The 14143-nt window shown below is 42.7% G+C and overlaps 1 protein-coding gene across 1 annotated transcript in view; it reads right to left on the bottom strand.

The window, feature by feature from the left end:
* The window catches only part of SQLE (squalene epoxidase), a 54054-nt gene that overhangs the window by 6503 nt on the left and 33408 nt on the right, over positions 1 to 14143 (bottom strand). The window contains exons 6-9 of the mRNA XM_025209874.1: positions 11290 to 11386; positions 8007 to 8120; positions 4190 to 4361; positions 1819 to 1914 (exon numbers count right to left, since the gene is read on the bottom strand). Coding sequence (XP_025065659.1) covers positions 1819 to 1914; positions 4190 to 4361; positions 8007 to 8120; positions 11290 to 11386 — 479 coding nt within the window. The remainder of the gene's footprint in view (positions 1 to 1818; positions 1915 to 4189; positions 4362 to 8006; positions 8121 to 11289; positions 11387 to 14143) is intronic.

Raw genomic sequence — 14143 nt, 5'->3', positions numbered from 1 at the left:
TGTGTGTGTGTGTGTGTGTGTGTGTGTGTGTGCGCGTGTGTGCACCAATAACTTCATGGGGCTGTGTAGTATTTTATCTGTTTAATAAACCTGTTACTTAGACAAAAACCCAACTTGGGGTTTCAGTTTCCTGACTGTTTTCTCCTTGCCATCATTTATCTGCCTCCCCCCGCTTAGTCTCTAAGCTGTCAGCCTGTTTCCAGCCCCAAGCTCCCACGTTTCTGCCTCTCTCTCTCTCTTTCCTGGCTGTCTCTTCCTTTCCACCACTTATCTGCTGGCTTCTTCTTCTTTCCCCCCCCCACGCACCAGTGACCTTGAGTAACCCTGGGGACACTTGATCTTAAGTAAACCCAAGCCTCAGTTCCTCAGTTAGCTTCTCTCTAGTCTACCGGTTCTAATCCTGTTTCTGGCAACTTTCACTCCCTACACTTTAATTCTCTCTCTCACACCTTAATCTTCCCCCAAGTAACCCAGGTACCCCAAGCACACACATATATACCGTGCCATCCAAGTTAGAAACTTACTTATGTGTAAGTGGGTTGTATGTGTGAACTGGTGTGTGTGTGTGTGTGTGTGTGTGTCGTTGTATGATATATGAATTAGTGATGTGTACGTGTACTGAGCGTGCGGGTATGGACAATTGATTTTTGTCTAACTTTTGGGGTATATAGTGTATGTGCTTGAATTGGCATGTGCCAAGGCTGGCTTGGTTGTGTATGTGCCTGAGTTGGTAGTGTGTGTGTGTATGCACCTAACTGATTTGTGTGTTTGTACGTGTGCAATTGTGTCATACCCTCCTAACAGCGCAATATTGAGATCCTGCAAGTTGGCCTGACCCCACAGGGCAACACTGGTGAAGCCTGCCAAGTTTCAAGGAGATAAGTGCAGGGGTTTGGGGGAAACTGTACCTCGAGCTGTGGACAAGCAAAACCTCAGCTAGACGTACAGGGTCCCAGAACCCAAACTCCCCCTGCACCGATCTCCTTGACAGCTGGCAGGCTTCATGGCCACAGCAGGGGCCACCATCCCTGCAGCTTTCACCCTGCTGCGCCTTAACACACACAGTATCACCCATGTCATGAGTTTTGCTTGTCTGCAGTTTGAGGCACAGTTTCCCCCAAACCCCTGCTCCAATCTCCTTGAAACTTGGCAGGCTTTGTGGCCTCAGTAAGAGCTACCATCCCTGAAGTTTGCACCATACTGGGCTTAACACACACACGTGACACGAGTTTTGCTTTCAGAATTTGGGGTGAAGTTTCCCAGAAACCCCTGCACCTATCACCTGGAAACTTGGCACACGTCATGCTCTCATCAGAGGCTACCATCCCTGCAAGTTTCATCTGAATCAGCCAAAAGACAAAGTTCTAAATATTTAATTGATTATACCCTATGGCCAAATCTCCAAATCTTTTCTGAATAGATTCGGAAGCTCTGAATCAATTCAGAAAGCCTAAAGCTTCCTGCGATTCAATTCAGATTCGTAGATTCAGCTTCCGAATCATCTCTGAATCTGAATCACGATCCAAAGCTTTGCATACCCCTAATGCACATTAGTGAAAGCACGTTTTTGACACTTTAATGCGCATTAAAATAGGCTAACACGCATTAAAACACACCAGGATGTCTTCAAATAAACCAGCTGTTAACCTTAATTCTAGGTATCAATACTAGTATGCTGATAATGGGTGCTCAACATGCACACACACACACAAATATGTTTAAACTTACCATTTTCACAATAGATAAAACAAACACGACTGGGCAAGTTGTCCTTAAAACATACAAAAACATTTTTTGTTCTTACTGCCCAGTACATACCTCTTTTGTTGACTGGCGAAGGAGGTAGGAAGCTTGCTGGCATGGTCCTCAAACGATCATTCTGAACAGCTATTAGGAACGGTTCTTTTAAATGTTCTGAAATTAACAGACTATTTAGTTACCTGATTTATACAGGGTCCTCAAGTTAAATAACGGGCAAAGAAGCAACCATAATCTCTTGGGGTTGTAAACTTTCCAAGTTGCCAACATTACAGATGTAAACTGAACTACTTCTTGATATTGTAACTTTTTAAGTAATAGAAGGTCATGGTACAATCCTTTCTGCCACTAATCCCAATTGAGTTGACTGAGAACTGAGGATACCTAACACCTCACAAAAATAAGGAAGCTCACCACTCAGGATGCTGTACAGATCAGGCAAAAATTCTGTACTAGCAATAATTCTAGCATTTTAGTCAGAATGGACAACACATTAGGTTGTCCACATTAAACCTGTTGATATCAAATGACTCTATACTGATACCACTAATGTCACTGCCAAAATTCCCAGTGACTTCATTGGCACAGGATCAGAACCTAGAATAATTACTAAGGCAAAACATCGAGGGATATCCAAGGCAGGAAAAAAGGGTGCAGTGAATTCCCTCCTTCAAATATGAATGCTTACAATCATTTCCAGATGAGCCAAAAGAGGTTCTATTTCAGGGAGACTAAATCTTACTATTCTAGCTCTGCCTTCACCAATAGCAACTGAAAATCCCAAATCAGCCTCTAAATAGGCTGAAATGGACAAATGCATATCTAATTACTTCCCCTAATATCTACAAAAAAACATATAGCTACTTCCGAAATTTCAGTTCTACTGTTGCATTTACATATGCAGACTATATGATGTCCTACCTAGTAACAAAAATATTACTGAAGAAATATCAATGCTGTTTAGTAATGCCCAGAATCCATCAAGAATGTGGAAGCTGGCAGATAAAAACAGAAGACTATTTGAGGTGTGAGAAGTATAATCAAGCAAAAAGAAACACAAGTACTAGAGAGCTAGGAAATACAAAGGCAAGATAAAACCACCACACATCATTCACTCTTGTCCTTTTAGGGCTGAAAAGTAGGGGTGGACCGATAAAGATTTTTTGGGCTGATACCAATGGCTGATTATTGACCAGCCAGATCGGCCGATACTGATCTGATTGCCAACATGCAACCTGGCAGCTTAGAGAGCAGTGTCCAGCTGGTAAGTCTGTTGGGTGGAAGAAAGGTGGGGGAAAGAATGGGTATCGGGGGTACAGAGCGAGGCTCCCGGATCAGGCGATGGTGGTACTAGGAGGAGGAGCTACAGCCACCCCAAAAGTCACCACAGCCCCCACTCTCAGTACTGCCACCACCCACCCCGCCCACGCCTTCCCTGAGCGCAGCCCAGGCCCAGCCCCCCCTGCTGGGAAAAGCCCAGCACAGCCCCAGCCCTGAGCATGCAGCAGGCAGCCCACCCTCACCCCGTGAACAGATCCAGGGTACACATGCTCCCCATGCTTCCCCAAGGGTGTGCGCAGCGGCGGAAGCCACTCCCCCACCGTGCCCTTCGGACAAGGTGTAGCTCCATCCCATGCCCTGCCTGTGCAGCGCCTTCCCCTGCTCTAGTCCCACTCCCCCCCCACACTACAGGGACCTTGATCTGCCCCCCATACCCTTTCCCTCCCCCACGCCTCCCCGACTTACCAGCCAGACACTGCTCTCCAAGTTGTCAGGCTACGCTCCTGGCTGCATGCATGCTGCAGCTGCACACATGCACATGGCATTTAATTGATTACATTATCAGCCAAAAAAGTTGATTGCCAATAATGTCAATTTTCCTTTTATCGGTGCCAATACAATGTGGACCTATATATTGGTGCATCTCTACTGAAAAGGCAAAGCTTAAGCACCTGGAAAACCAAGCGTTTCAGAGTTAAAAGTGCCACCTTCCACATTCCAAGATCACACTAGCTTTAGGGCTTGTTGCCCGAGCCACATCTGCCAGCTTACAGCTCCTCTCCTTGGTCTCACAACTGTTTTCATCCCAAGAGCAGAGACACAGTCTCTAGACAACCTAATTTATACGGCAGGCAGGCCTAGAGCAGCTTGAGAAAGTATTTACTAGCAGTCTTAGACTGGCAAACACTCCTAATGTAGGGGCAGGTTATATCATGAAAAAAGGAGCAACAGCTGGAAGAGCTTCTACCAGTTTCCCCAAGTGAAATAAATTATAACTGCAAAAGCACATTCATGTACATTCATCTAAACTACAGCTAGTGCCAAAGATGGCTTAATACTTATAGATAAATACTTCAGCAACAAATAAAACTCACACAATTTAGTAAACTATGTATTACAATTCTGAAGAATATAAATACAAAAATCTTACCAGGTAGCTGTGGAAGTATTTTCTCAATCATGTACTCTCTGATATTTTTTGGCATTTCTCCTCGAATGTCAACAAGCACTCGAGTCTCATTTGAAGAAATCTGGTAGACTAGTACTGGACTAGGATTAGCTAAAACAAGTTCAGCGTGATTCGCTTTAAACTGTGGTGCATCCTTTAAAAAAAAGGAAAAAAAGGATTAGTAAAAGAGTGAAAGAATGCCCTCTTACAGAATCATTTCCTGATATGCTTTAAATTCCATTATATCCAAACAGAATCTCTCATTAAATTTTATGTTAACACTATCTGTATAACCATTTTTATAAAACTGCAATTAATGTGGTACAGTTTCACAAACAATGTTTACTTGGTTTCATTGCATTTGACAATTTTAATATTTATTAAACGGTATAATAGGTTATATAGTTCATTTAATCTTTCGTTTTTATATTTTAGCATATTTGTGTGCATATACAATACAGGTCACTTTAGTGTTTTTTCCATGGGATTTATTTTCAAATGAACAGGAGAGAGGCAAGAGGAAGCAGATGTAATTATGCTTTCTACTATAGGCACCAATTCAGGAAAGTACCCAAGCAGCTGTTTAACTTTAAACAGACTAGAAGACTCATCAGCTATTCATATACTTTAAGTTAAGCATGTGTTCAAGAACTTCTCAGATCAGAGCCATAACCAGTAGTGCATAGTTTTCAAATGCTTGTAACTTTGTTAAATCAAAATTATTTTTGTTAAACCAAATAAAGAAAGTATTCATTATGAACTATGGGCTGTGTGTAGACGAAACGGAGGCCCTAAATTGAAGTTGTGGATTTTAAAAAACACTGCTTCAATTTAGGGCTGATTAAACCCCCATGTTGTGCACACACCCCCGCACACTTCCCTGCCTCTCCAGCGGGGAGGGGAGGGCGAGCTGCTGGTGGGCGGAGTGGTCCCTATGCTGGGGGTGTTAGGGAGGCTAGTGCATCTGTCCACAGCAGTGGCAGCCCCTGCCCCAGCTGCACTCGCCCACAGGCACCTGGCTCGGGCAGTCCCAGGGGGCACCGCAGATGCAGAGAGAAGCATCAGGTCCCCATGCAGTTCAGGCAGGCAGGCAGGCTCCAAGGGGGGAAAAAAAAAAAAGATCAGGCTCGCCGCTTTTCTTGGGCAGAGCCTGCTTTCCCAGGCTGCTGCCAGGCTGCCTGCAGGGCTTCCTACAGAGCCGTGGAGCTGCACGGAGCCCGGTGCTTCGCTCCGCAGCTGTAGGGGCAGCAAACAAAATCCTGGCAGAAGGTTTAGTTTGCTGCGCCCCAAGTAATTTAAGGTGCATTACGCCGCTGAATTTCCTACACCGGCTGGAATTAATGCACAATATACAGCCAAGGTGTGCAAACACTGACACCATTAAAACAGTGCAAAAGCGTTTAGCCCACTTTAAAGCATTGTGCACACATGCCTCTCGTTTCATCTACACACGGCCATGGACACCTTTTTTATTTTTTTATCTGAAATCACTACACATGTCTACACTGCAAGGAAGTGTTAGCCTGGCTTGGCTACTGTGTGTTAACTAACTTGGGTTAAAATAACAGTGAAGACAAGGTAATCAAATTTAAAACCCAAGTTACTTCGTCTTCATGGACCTTCCTTTTTCATCCAATGTAGACCTATCCATTGAAGGTCTTGGTATTAATTTCAACAAGATAGGGCCACTCTTAGGTACAGAGTAAGTAGGCAAAACTTCGGCTTACAAAATGGAAGGATCAAGAAGTTACCAGTTTATGGAGACAGGGACTACAATGTAGATGGTTTTACAAAAAGCCTTCAACATGCAAAGAATCATATACATGGTTCATGTTCTGCAATATAAATTACTCCCATGAAGTGATATGCTTTTCAATGGCATTTGACACTGCAGGAAATTAAGCATGTACAGGGCCTTAACTGTAACAGACAAGGACAATGAAGAAAATGAAACAGAGATCAATTCCTTAAAAATGAATGTTAACAGTGCACCAGCAAAGCAACATGTTCCATCACTGTTGCTTCTTGTAGCTCTCTGTAATCACATCTTTCATTAAGTCTATTTCAGTACCCAGGACCTAAAACATTCTAGAACAGAGTATGTGTGTTGGCGTGAATATATGGATTATATTAACTGTAATCTTCCTAAAAAAGATTAAACAGAATCTGAGGGTAGCACATATCAAATAATTTACAAGTAAAAATTATCAAATTAACTTCTCTTCTTACCCATAGAAAAGGAAAGATAATGGTGCTCCTGTACAAAGTGTATTGTTATTCTAATTAATTTGGTTGAAAAACATTTAAGATCAGAACTCAAGACAGAGTTTAGAACAGACTATAGCTGCTGAGTAAAAGACAGCAATAAAAGCACTGGTTTTTAAACTGTTCCATGAGGGTAAATTCTCATTCAATCTCTGTAAATCTCATTGATTACTAGCAATTATGATTGCACATGCAGAGAAAAATATGCATCAGAGTGACTGGTTATCTGCCTCCTGGAAAAAGGCCTTGCCTACATGAAGCCACCTCTCAAGTTATGGCAGAAAACAGCAACAGCCACAGAGAAGCCAACAGAGCATATACACGTCTGTACAGCTTCTGACAACTCCATGCGGTTCCTGCCTTAGCAGTACATCAGTGAGGCTAAAGTGTACTTTGGGGGACCTGGGACCACCCCAGAGAGGTCCCAGGGCTAGGACCCACAATCAGCTGATTGTGGGTCTTAGCCCTGGGACTGTCCTAGAATTTCTAACTGGCTCCAGTGTAGTCCTGTGTCTGGGACTGACAATCATCTGATTACCAGTTCCAGCCCTGGGACCACACCAGTTCACCAGGCACCTGACTTTCTACTTGTCCCTGCACTGGGATTGGTCCCCAATTCCAAAAATCATGTGTTTCTACGCACATGTATAATGGCAAGAGGTGTAATTGTTAAGATCGGGAAACAGATCCCATCATGCCATTAAATGAACGTGTGCCAAGGCCCTCAGAGACTAGACAAGGGTGCAGCAGCCCTGAGCAAGCACCCCTCTGAAGAGCTGCACAGGGGACCAGGCTTGGCCAGGGACAGAGACATCCCTCTTCCTGCACCTGCTCCCTGTCAATCCTACCCCCAGGGTGTCCTCCAGCACCCCCCCACAATGGTTTAGCTACAGAACCAGTGGCATCTAGCATACCACCCACTCCCTTTTAAAATCCTTGATCTGCCTGTGTGCAGGTAAATTTACATTCATTTTCTGGGTAGCAGCAAAGGCTTTCTTTCAGTCTCTGAGCTGGCCTTGTTCTGCTCTAGAAAGGAGGAGAACTGTCACCACAGGGGCGCTGTGAGTATAGACACTCACAACACTACCTGCCAAAACTATGGAGTGTACACTTAGGATCTACCCTTTGCCTCAGTTTCCAATTTGAGCCAGCTCTCTTGCACCACTTCATACAGTAGCTGTTCCCCATCAAATGTTCCAAAGAATGCATTTTCATCCACTGATTGACAGACAGACAAAAGCATGCTGATTTTACATGCTGAATAAACTTTACTTAATGCCATTTCCCACTGAGCTTCCCCTACCAGAAACCATACCCGCCCTAAGGCAGATGGCATATTTTTTCCAGGAAGTTATTTAAGGCGCATTTCTTTTCTCTTCTCAACATGGATTAAATCCTTAAAAGGCATAGCTGAACCCTAGGAAATCTATGCAGAAATTCAATGAATCATGCAAGCAAGTCACTAAATTTCAAGGCCCTGGAAAAAAAGCAGTGATATACCCACTTCTTGTGTGTCATATATATGAGATGTTACCTTCAATATACAGCCAATAAAATGAGATGAGACAGTAACTTTATTGGAAATCAGATTTTTCCTAAATTTGGAGAAAAGTCCATCAGCAACAATTGTCAGAGGTGCATGGAGTTCCTGTAATATAAAAATAATATTTTGTTCAAACACACAAAAAAGATAAAGTAACATTTTACCTAAATATTAGTTTTCACATAATTTTAAATCTGATATTAAAATGTAAATATGTGCATAATTAAAAAATAGCTGAATTCATTTACCTCAGTTTTAAAAGGACCACCCCATACCACATCTCCTTTGCAGTAAGATGGGTTTGTAACATTTCCTACTTAATAAGAGTTCTGCTGAGAGCATTATGAGCAACTGAGAAAGACCAGCAGCTTTACAGCTGAGAAACATTGCCGCTGTAGTTTATTTTTATTTAAGAAATTTAAATTGCATAAAGTAAAAAAAGGATTAAATAACCAATTACAGCAGGTTACAGTAGGCTACAGTAATTACATATGAATTTCTAATAGGGATGTAAATATCATCTAAAAATTCTAATTATATCGGTTAAACAGTTAAATGGTCCTATGACAAAGGGGCAAGGCAGCGTGGGGAGCTGGGGCCAAGGGTGATATGTGGGATTGCGGCAAATTCCACTGCCAACTGGGACTGAAGCCTGTAGCTACAGCAGGCTCTGCGTGGTGTGTGCGCCAGAGCAGGCACACAGCAGTGCCAGCAGTGCGGGATGGCAGGGTCCTCAGCTTGGTGCTGCTGATTGTCTGGGGAACGGCTCCAGCAGGGCTCGGCAGCTGGCTGCCTCCAGATAGGGAAGGGAGCAGCACAGTCCCTTCACTGTCTGGATGCAGCCAGCAGCTGGGCCAGCACCACGCTACTTCTGCTCAACTGAAGGCTTGCCCCAGTGCTCTGGCTCCTAGCAGAGGACACTTAGCCCTCAGGTGGATGCCTCTGGCACAATCCTATGCGTGTCCAGCTGCAACATGCCCCCAGGCTGGGATTGCTCCTGTGGGTCTTTGCCAAGCAACAGCCACTGGAGCTCAGGGGTGGGTGGGAGGGAGGTGCCACTTGGGGCCCTGGGTGCTCTTGGGCTGGAGACACCATCTGGGCATGGCACAATGTGGTGCAGCTGTCCTGGCAGGTGGGAGCCCCTGTGGGTGGAATTAGGGCAGGCGACACCTGGCTCTGTGCAGTCCCACCACTGTGCTTGGTCCTATTTAAGCCCTGCCATCTCCGCCACATCTTTGCCCAGCTCCGCACCCCAGGTAACTGCTAGTTACTACCCTGCCTCAGCAGCCATACGATGTTGCAGCTCGGGTTCACGCTGCCTCCCAACAACAGGCAGCACCAAGCCTGGAGGTAAATGGTAAACTTTAAGCATTATAAATATAATTAGTTTAATCTTTTACATCCCTAATTTTTAACCAATGAAAAAGTTCTATCAGAGATTAATTACTATTTCTTTAGAAAGCACCAAAGGGCAAGATTAGAACAAATAATCCAACTCATTCAGCATAGCCACCTTTTATTTAATTTTGGACACACTGATTCACAATGATTTGGATCTATTACATGGAGTACATACAACCTCCTTTTTGCTTCCAGAAAGCAAACTACACATTATGAAACTACCTCAAGCCTATGTTTTTCAACATTTCACTGATTTTGAAGTGAAAAGAATCATCTAAGAGTGATATATACCTTTGCTTTTTTATCCTGTATCTCAACATTGCCTGACCTATATATTATTCCTTTTGACTGAAATTTACAAATCGGTTCACTCATCTGCTTCATCTTTACCAAACAGGAAATTAGACAATATGGGGATATAGGACCCATATAAGAATATAGGTATGAGAGGCAGATAAGAAACTATAGCAATTGCTAATTGTAAACCTTATAATGGCCATCTTCTCTTTATTCCTCCCCATTTTTTAAAAATAAGTCACAGTAGCAAACAGATTAAAATTTTTCTTCTTTAAGGGGCACTAATGAGTAATGCTTGAAATGAACTAAGTCTTTAATAAAAGAAGTGGAAAAATTGCAAAAGGATGCTTGCTTCTAAGCAAGTAAAGATTCCTTAACAAGAGTTAGAAGTATAGACAAGGAGTAAACTGATTTGCTCAGATTAAAGGTACACTAAAACCTTGCACTTTAAATTAGCTGTCCTTTAAGAAGATGAAGCAGATTCAGTACACCATTACAAAGTATATTACGTGACATTCTACTGCATCATCATACCTTGAACCAACTCCTCCTAAAATAATTATTTTCCATAATAAAATAAGGCCATTATGATAAACTGTTTAAAGATAAATGTTTCCTTCCTTGAGAAATAAGCATATGCTTTTTACCTTGTCATTTATTTTAATTTAGCAGCTATTAGCTCATGACAGACTCTAATCCCTTGTCATTATATGTCATACATTAAGTTTCTGAGCTAAAGTTTAATTTACTTTTTCAGATTCCAGGCTATAAAGAATGAGGAAAACCAAAGGTCATATTTCATGAATGCTGCTGGACAGTATTTTGTTTACTGGATATGAATGTCTAATATGACTCCACATCTATGCCTAGATGAGGATTCTCTCTGCAAAGGTCTCCCTTCCACAGAGGAAGTGGGATTCAGTCACTTTTGTGCTGTTTCTGAGCAGGCCAAAAGGATGGATACCAATCTCCCTTAGGATATGGGAAAACTAGTCAAAAAACATCTTTTGTAGTAAGCAGAGTGACTTCTAAGAGGTTACAGAATAAAACCAGCTTCCCCAGCTCTCCCAAGCCCACCAAGCTGCAAGGGCACAGAACTGCAAAACCACCAAATTTGTAAAGCACAAAAATCAATCCTGTCATCTGAATGTACAATACGATCAGAAAACAAACAGATCTTCTGATACTAAAACTGCAATCTTTTTAAGGGGATGGACCTGGAAAAATCCAAGGAAACTTCCAACTTTCTATAGTGACTGAAATTAGTTATTTTTCCACCTAAACAAATTGTGCAAATTTCTTAATGCAACATACTACTCTATACTGCTGTACATTTTACAAATGTACACTTAAGTATGGGAGAAAAAAGAAATCAGCACACAGATAATGAAGTAACTTGCCCAAAATCACAGGCTTGCACTCCATCCATAAGGTAACACTACCTCTCTTTACTAAAACCTCCTTTATTTTCCTAATGATTTAGGAAATTATGCATCAGCATTCTGAAATGGCCACTTCTTAAGTGTTGTATCTGTGACTACGATACACCACGGAACGGTGAAATCTGCAATCTCACCTTAGTATCTCCGGTTTCTTTATCCTTGTACTGAACACCCATCACGCAATCATCTTCCTCAAGTAATTGCAATACAGTCCCTTCAATGAAATGGGTGCTGGAATAAACCACATTACAAATTACAGAAAAGAAAAAGACTCACAGGGCCTAATTTTCAAACAGATATAGCAACACAGTTTGTTTATGATCCCATTCTGCAAACAAAACGCATGCATTTACTCATGTCTGTCCTGAGCTTGTCTGGAAGTTATGTTAAATACCAGAGCATTAATCATTAGGTTTAGTGCAGCACTTTAAACAGGTCCATGAACCTAGATCTCTCACACCTTTGGAAAGTGTCCTAAACACAATGGCTGAACTAACTGGCTCTCAGGCCAGACCTCCTCACATTCTCTCTTGTTGAAGCTGTTCCACTTTTGTATACGTAAGATGTTCATATGAGCAGGAACTTGATCATAACTCTCCCTGACCACTGAGCTGAAGAGTCAACCTCTCCATCCTCACCTCATGAATATCTGATAATTAATACAGAGCATTAACAGCTTCAACAGGATGAAATTAAAAAGGCTCACCTAAGAATACCAAAAGCCTAGCTATTAGGGTACTTCCAAGAGACGTGAAAGACCTAGATCCACATCATTCTAAATCAGGAAGAGTTGAGATGTCATAGTGTGTCTCAGTTCCCAAGTGAATGGCCTAATCTCTAAACCACTGGGTAAAGTGGGACACATTAAAACATGCTTGCCTACCTGGCCTGATCCAGCAGACATTTTCAGAACATGTCTATTGGATAATCAGGTGCCACAGACTAGAGAGCTGGTGCAATGCCTAGACTGAGAATACTGTCAGGCTGTAGATGCCAAACAGCTTGGGTACATCAGGATTTGAGAGGTTGCACACATGCCCACTGGAAGAAAAGTTCAGCACCAAAGGACTTTAAGTACCTACAAGATTAAAAGCAGCTGAGTAGGGGGTCAGAGCCCCTCTGTGAAACCTTAATATTGGATATAGGTACTTAAAGTAGCAAGGATGTGACTAAGTCACTTTATGGATGTAGAACATCCTCAGAACTAAAATGGTAATTAATACTAGAGTAAAATCTGGTTAATCTCTCACTCAAAGTGGACTGGTAATAATGCTTGAATATCCATCGGTGTATAATTATCAGCAGCTAGTTATTTTCAACTTTGTGCAAGACATTGTAAGACCCCATGTCAAGGCACAGTAAAGAAATATTTCTTTCTTCATTATGAATATTTAACAATCAATTACAAAAAAATTCTGTGCGCGGGCTGGATGCATTCTGACTTGATACATGAAAATTAGATGATTATACACAAAAACCACAATATACAAAAAAAAAAAAATCAGTGCTGTTTAAAAATTATGTGATTTTTGATTCAGTAAAATAATTAAAGACCTTTGTTTTGCACACTTACATGCACTCATCACCAAAGCAGAAGAGAATTCTGCATACTGGAACAGCTGACTGCCTATATCTTACTGAGCCATGAAAAACTGAAAAGTATCCAATGTTTTGTCAACATCAGCTGACTTGACAGGTGTAGCTCAGTACCTTTAATCCAAATAATTATCAGGCCCAAAATCCATTGCACATTTGAAAATTACTAATTACACTTCAGCAGATGATGAACTGACCAAAGTGTTTTGTGTACAAATGAACAGGACTTTGGCAGGAATTCAGTGCAGTGATGAATAAAACAATAAGGTTGAGTTATCTCAGTAATTAACTGGCCAGATTTAACTATATTACTGTTATTTGTTACCCAACATATTTAACTTTTAATTTACCTGAAAATAAATACGTATTGCCTAGTACAAGGAATAAACTTACCTGTAAATTCTTGCCTATCGTTTTACTCCTTATTACTGTTTTGAAAATTCAGAGAGAAAGTAAGACTCTATGGCAGGGGTCGTCAACCGGGGGTATGTGCATGTCACAGGGCACTGAGCTGCCTGCTCCTCTTAGAGCAGAGATTGCCGAGGGAGGGAATATAAAGAACCAGGTAAGAGCCCAGGTGCAGGTTGCCATGACAACTGGCTAATGAGTGAACTGGTCGCACCTGTACCTGGTTAGCTGGCAGGAAGAGGCAGGGCCCTAGGCCCATATAAACCCTAGGGCTGGGACCAGGAAGTTCAGTTCCCTGCCAGCAACCGAAGGGGAAGGAGCCTTCAGGAAGGAAGGGCCCAGAGATGTAACAACCTCGTACTCAGAGGGTGGTGGTGGAGGGTCATATTCGACCTGGGGGGAAGTGGGCAACAGAGTCCCCCAGGGCTCGGTCCTTGGGCCCGCACTGTTCAATTTCTTTATCAGCAATTTGGACAACGGGGTGAAAAGCAACCTGTTCAAATTTGCTGATGATACCAAAATTTGGGGAGAGGTGGGCACGCTAGTAGGGAGGGAAAGACTGCAGAAAGACGTGGATAGGTGCAAGGGTGGGCTAACAAAAACAGGATGCGTTTCAATACTGACAAGTGCAGGGTGCTGCACTTGGGCAGTAGTAACCGGTAGCACACTTAGAAGATGGGAAACTCCCTTCTTGAGAGCACAGAGGCAGAAAGGGATCTTGGAGTCATCATTGATGAACATGGGCCGACAATGCGAGGTCACGATCGGCAGGGCTAACCGGACCCTATCGTGCATCTACAGGTGCATCTCAAGTAGGGCCAAGGAGGCGATCCTCCCCCTCTACGCGACACTGGTCAGGCCACAGCTGGAGTACTGTGTCCAGTTCTGGGCACCCCACTTCAAGAGGGATGTGGACAACATTGAGAGGGTCCAGAGGAGGGCCACCCGCATGATCCGGGGACAGCAGGGCAGACCCTACAATGA

Source organism: Alligator sinensis, unplaced genomic scaffold (assembly GCF_000455745.1).
Source record: "Alligator sinensis unplaced genomic scaffold, ASM45574v1 scaffold681_1, whole genome shotgun sequence".
In the NCBI taxonomy this organism is placed as follows: Eukaryota; Metazoa; Chordata; order Crocodylia; family Alligatoridae; genus Alligator; species Alligator sinensis.
Note: the sequence above shows the minus strand (reverse complement) of the source record. Positions and strands in the feature narration are given on the sequence as shown.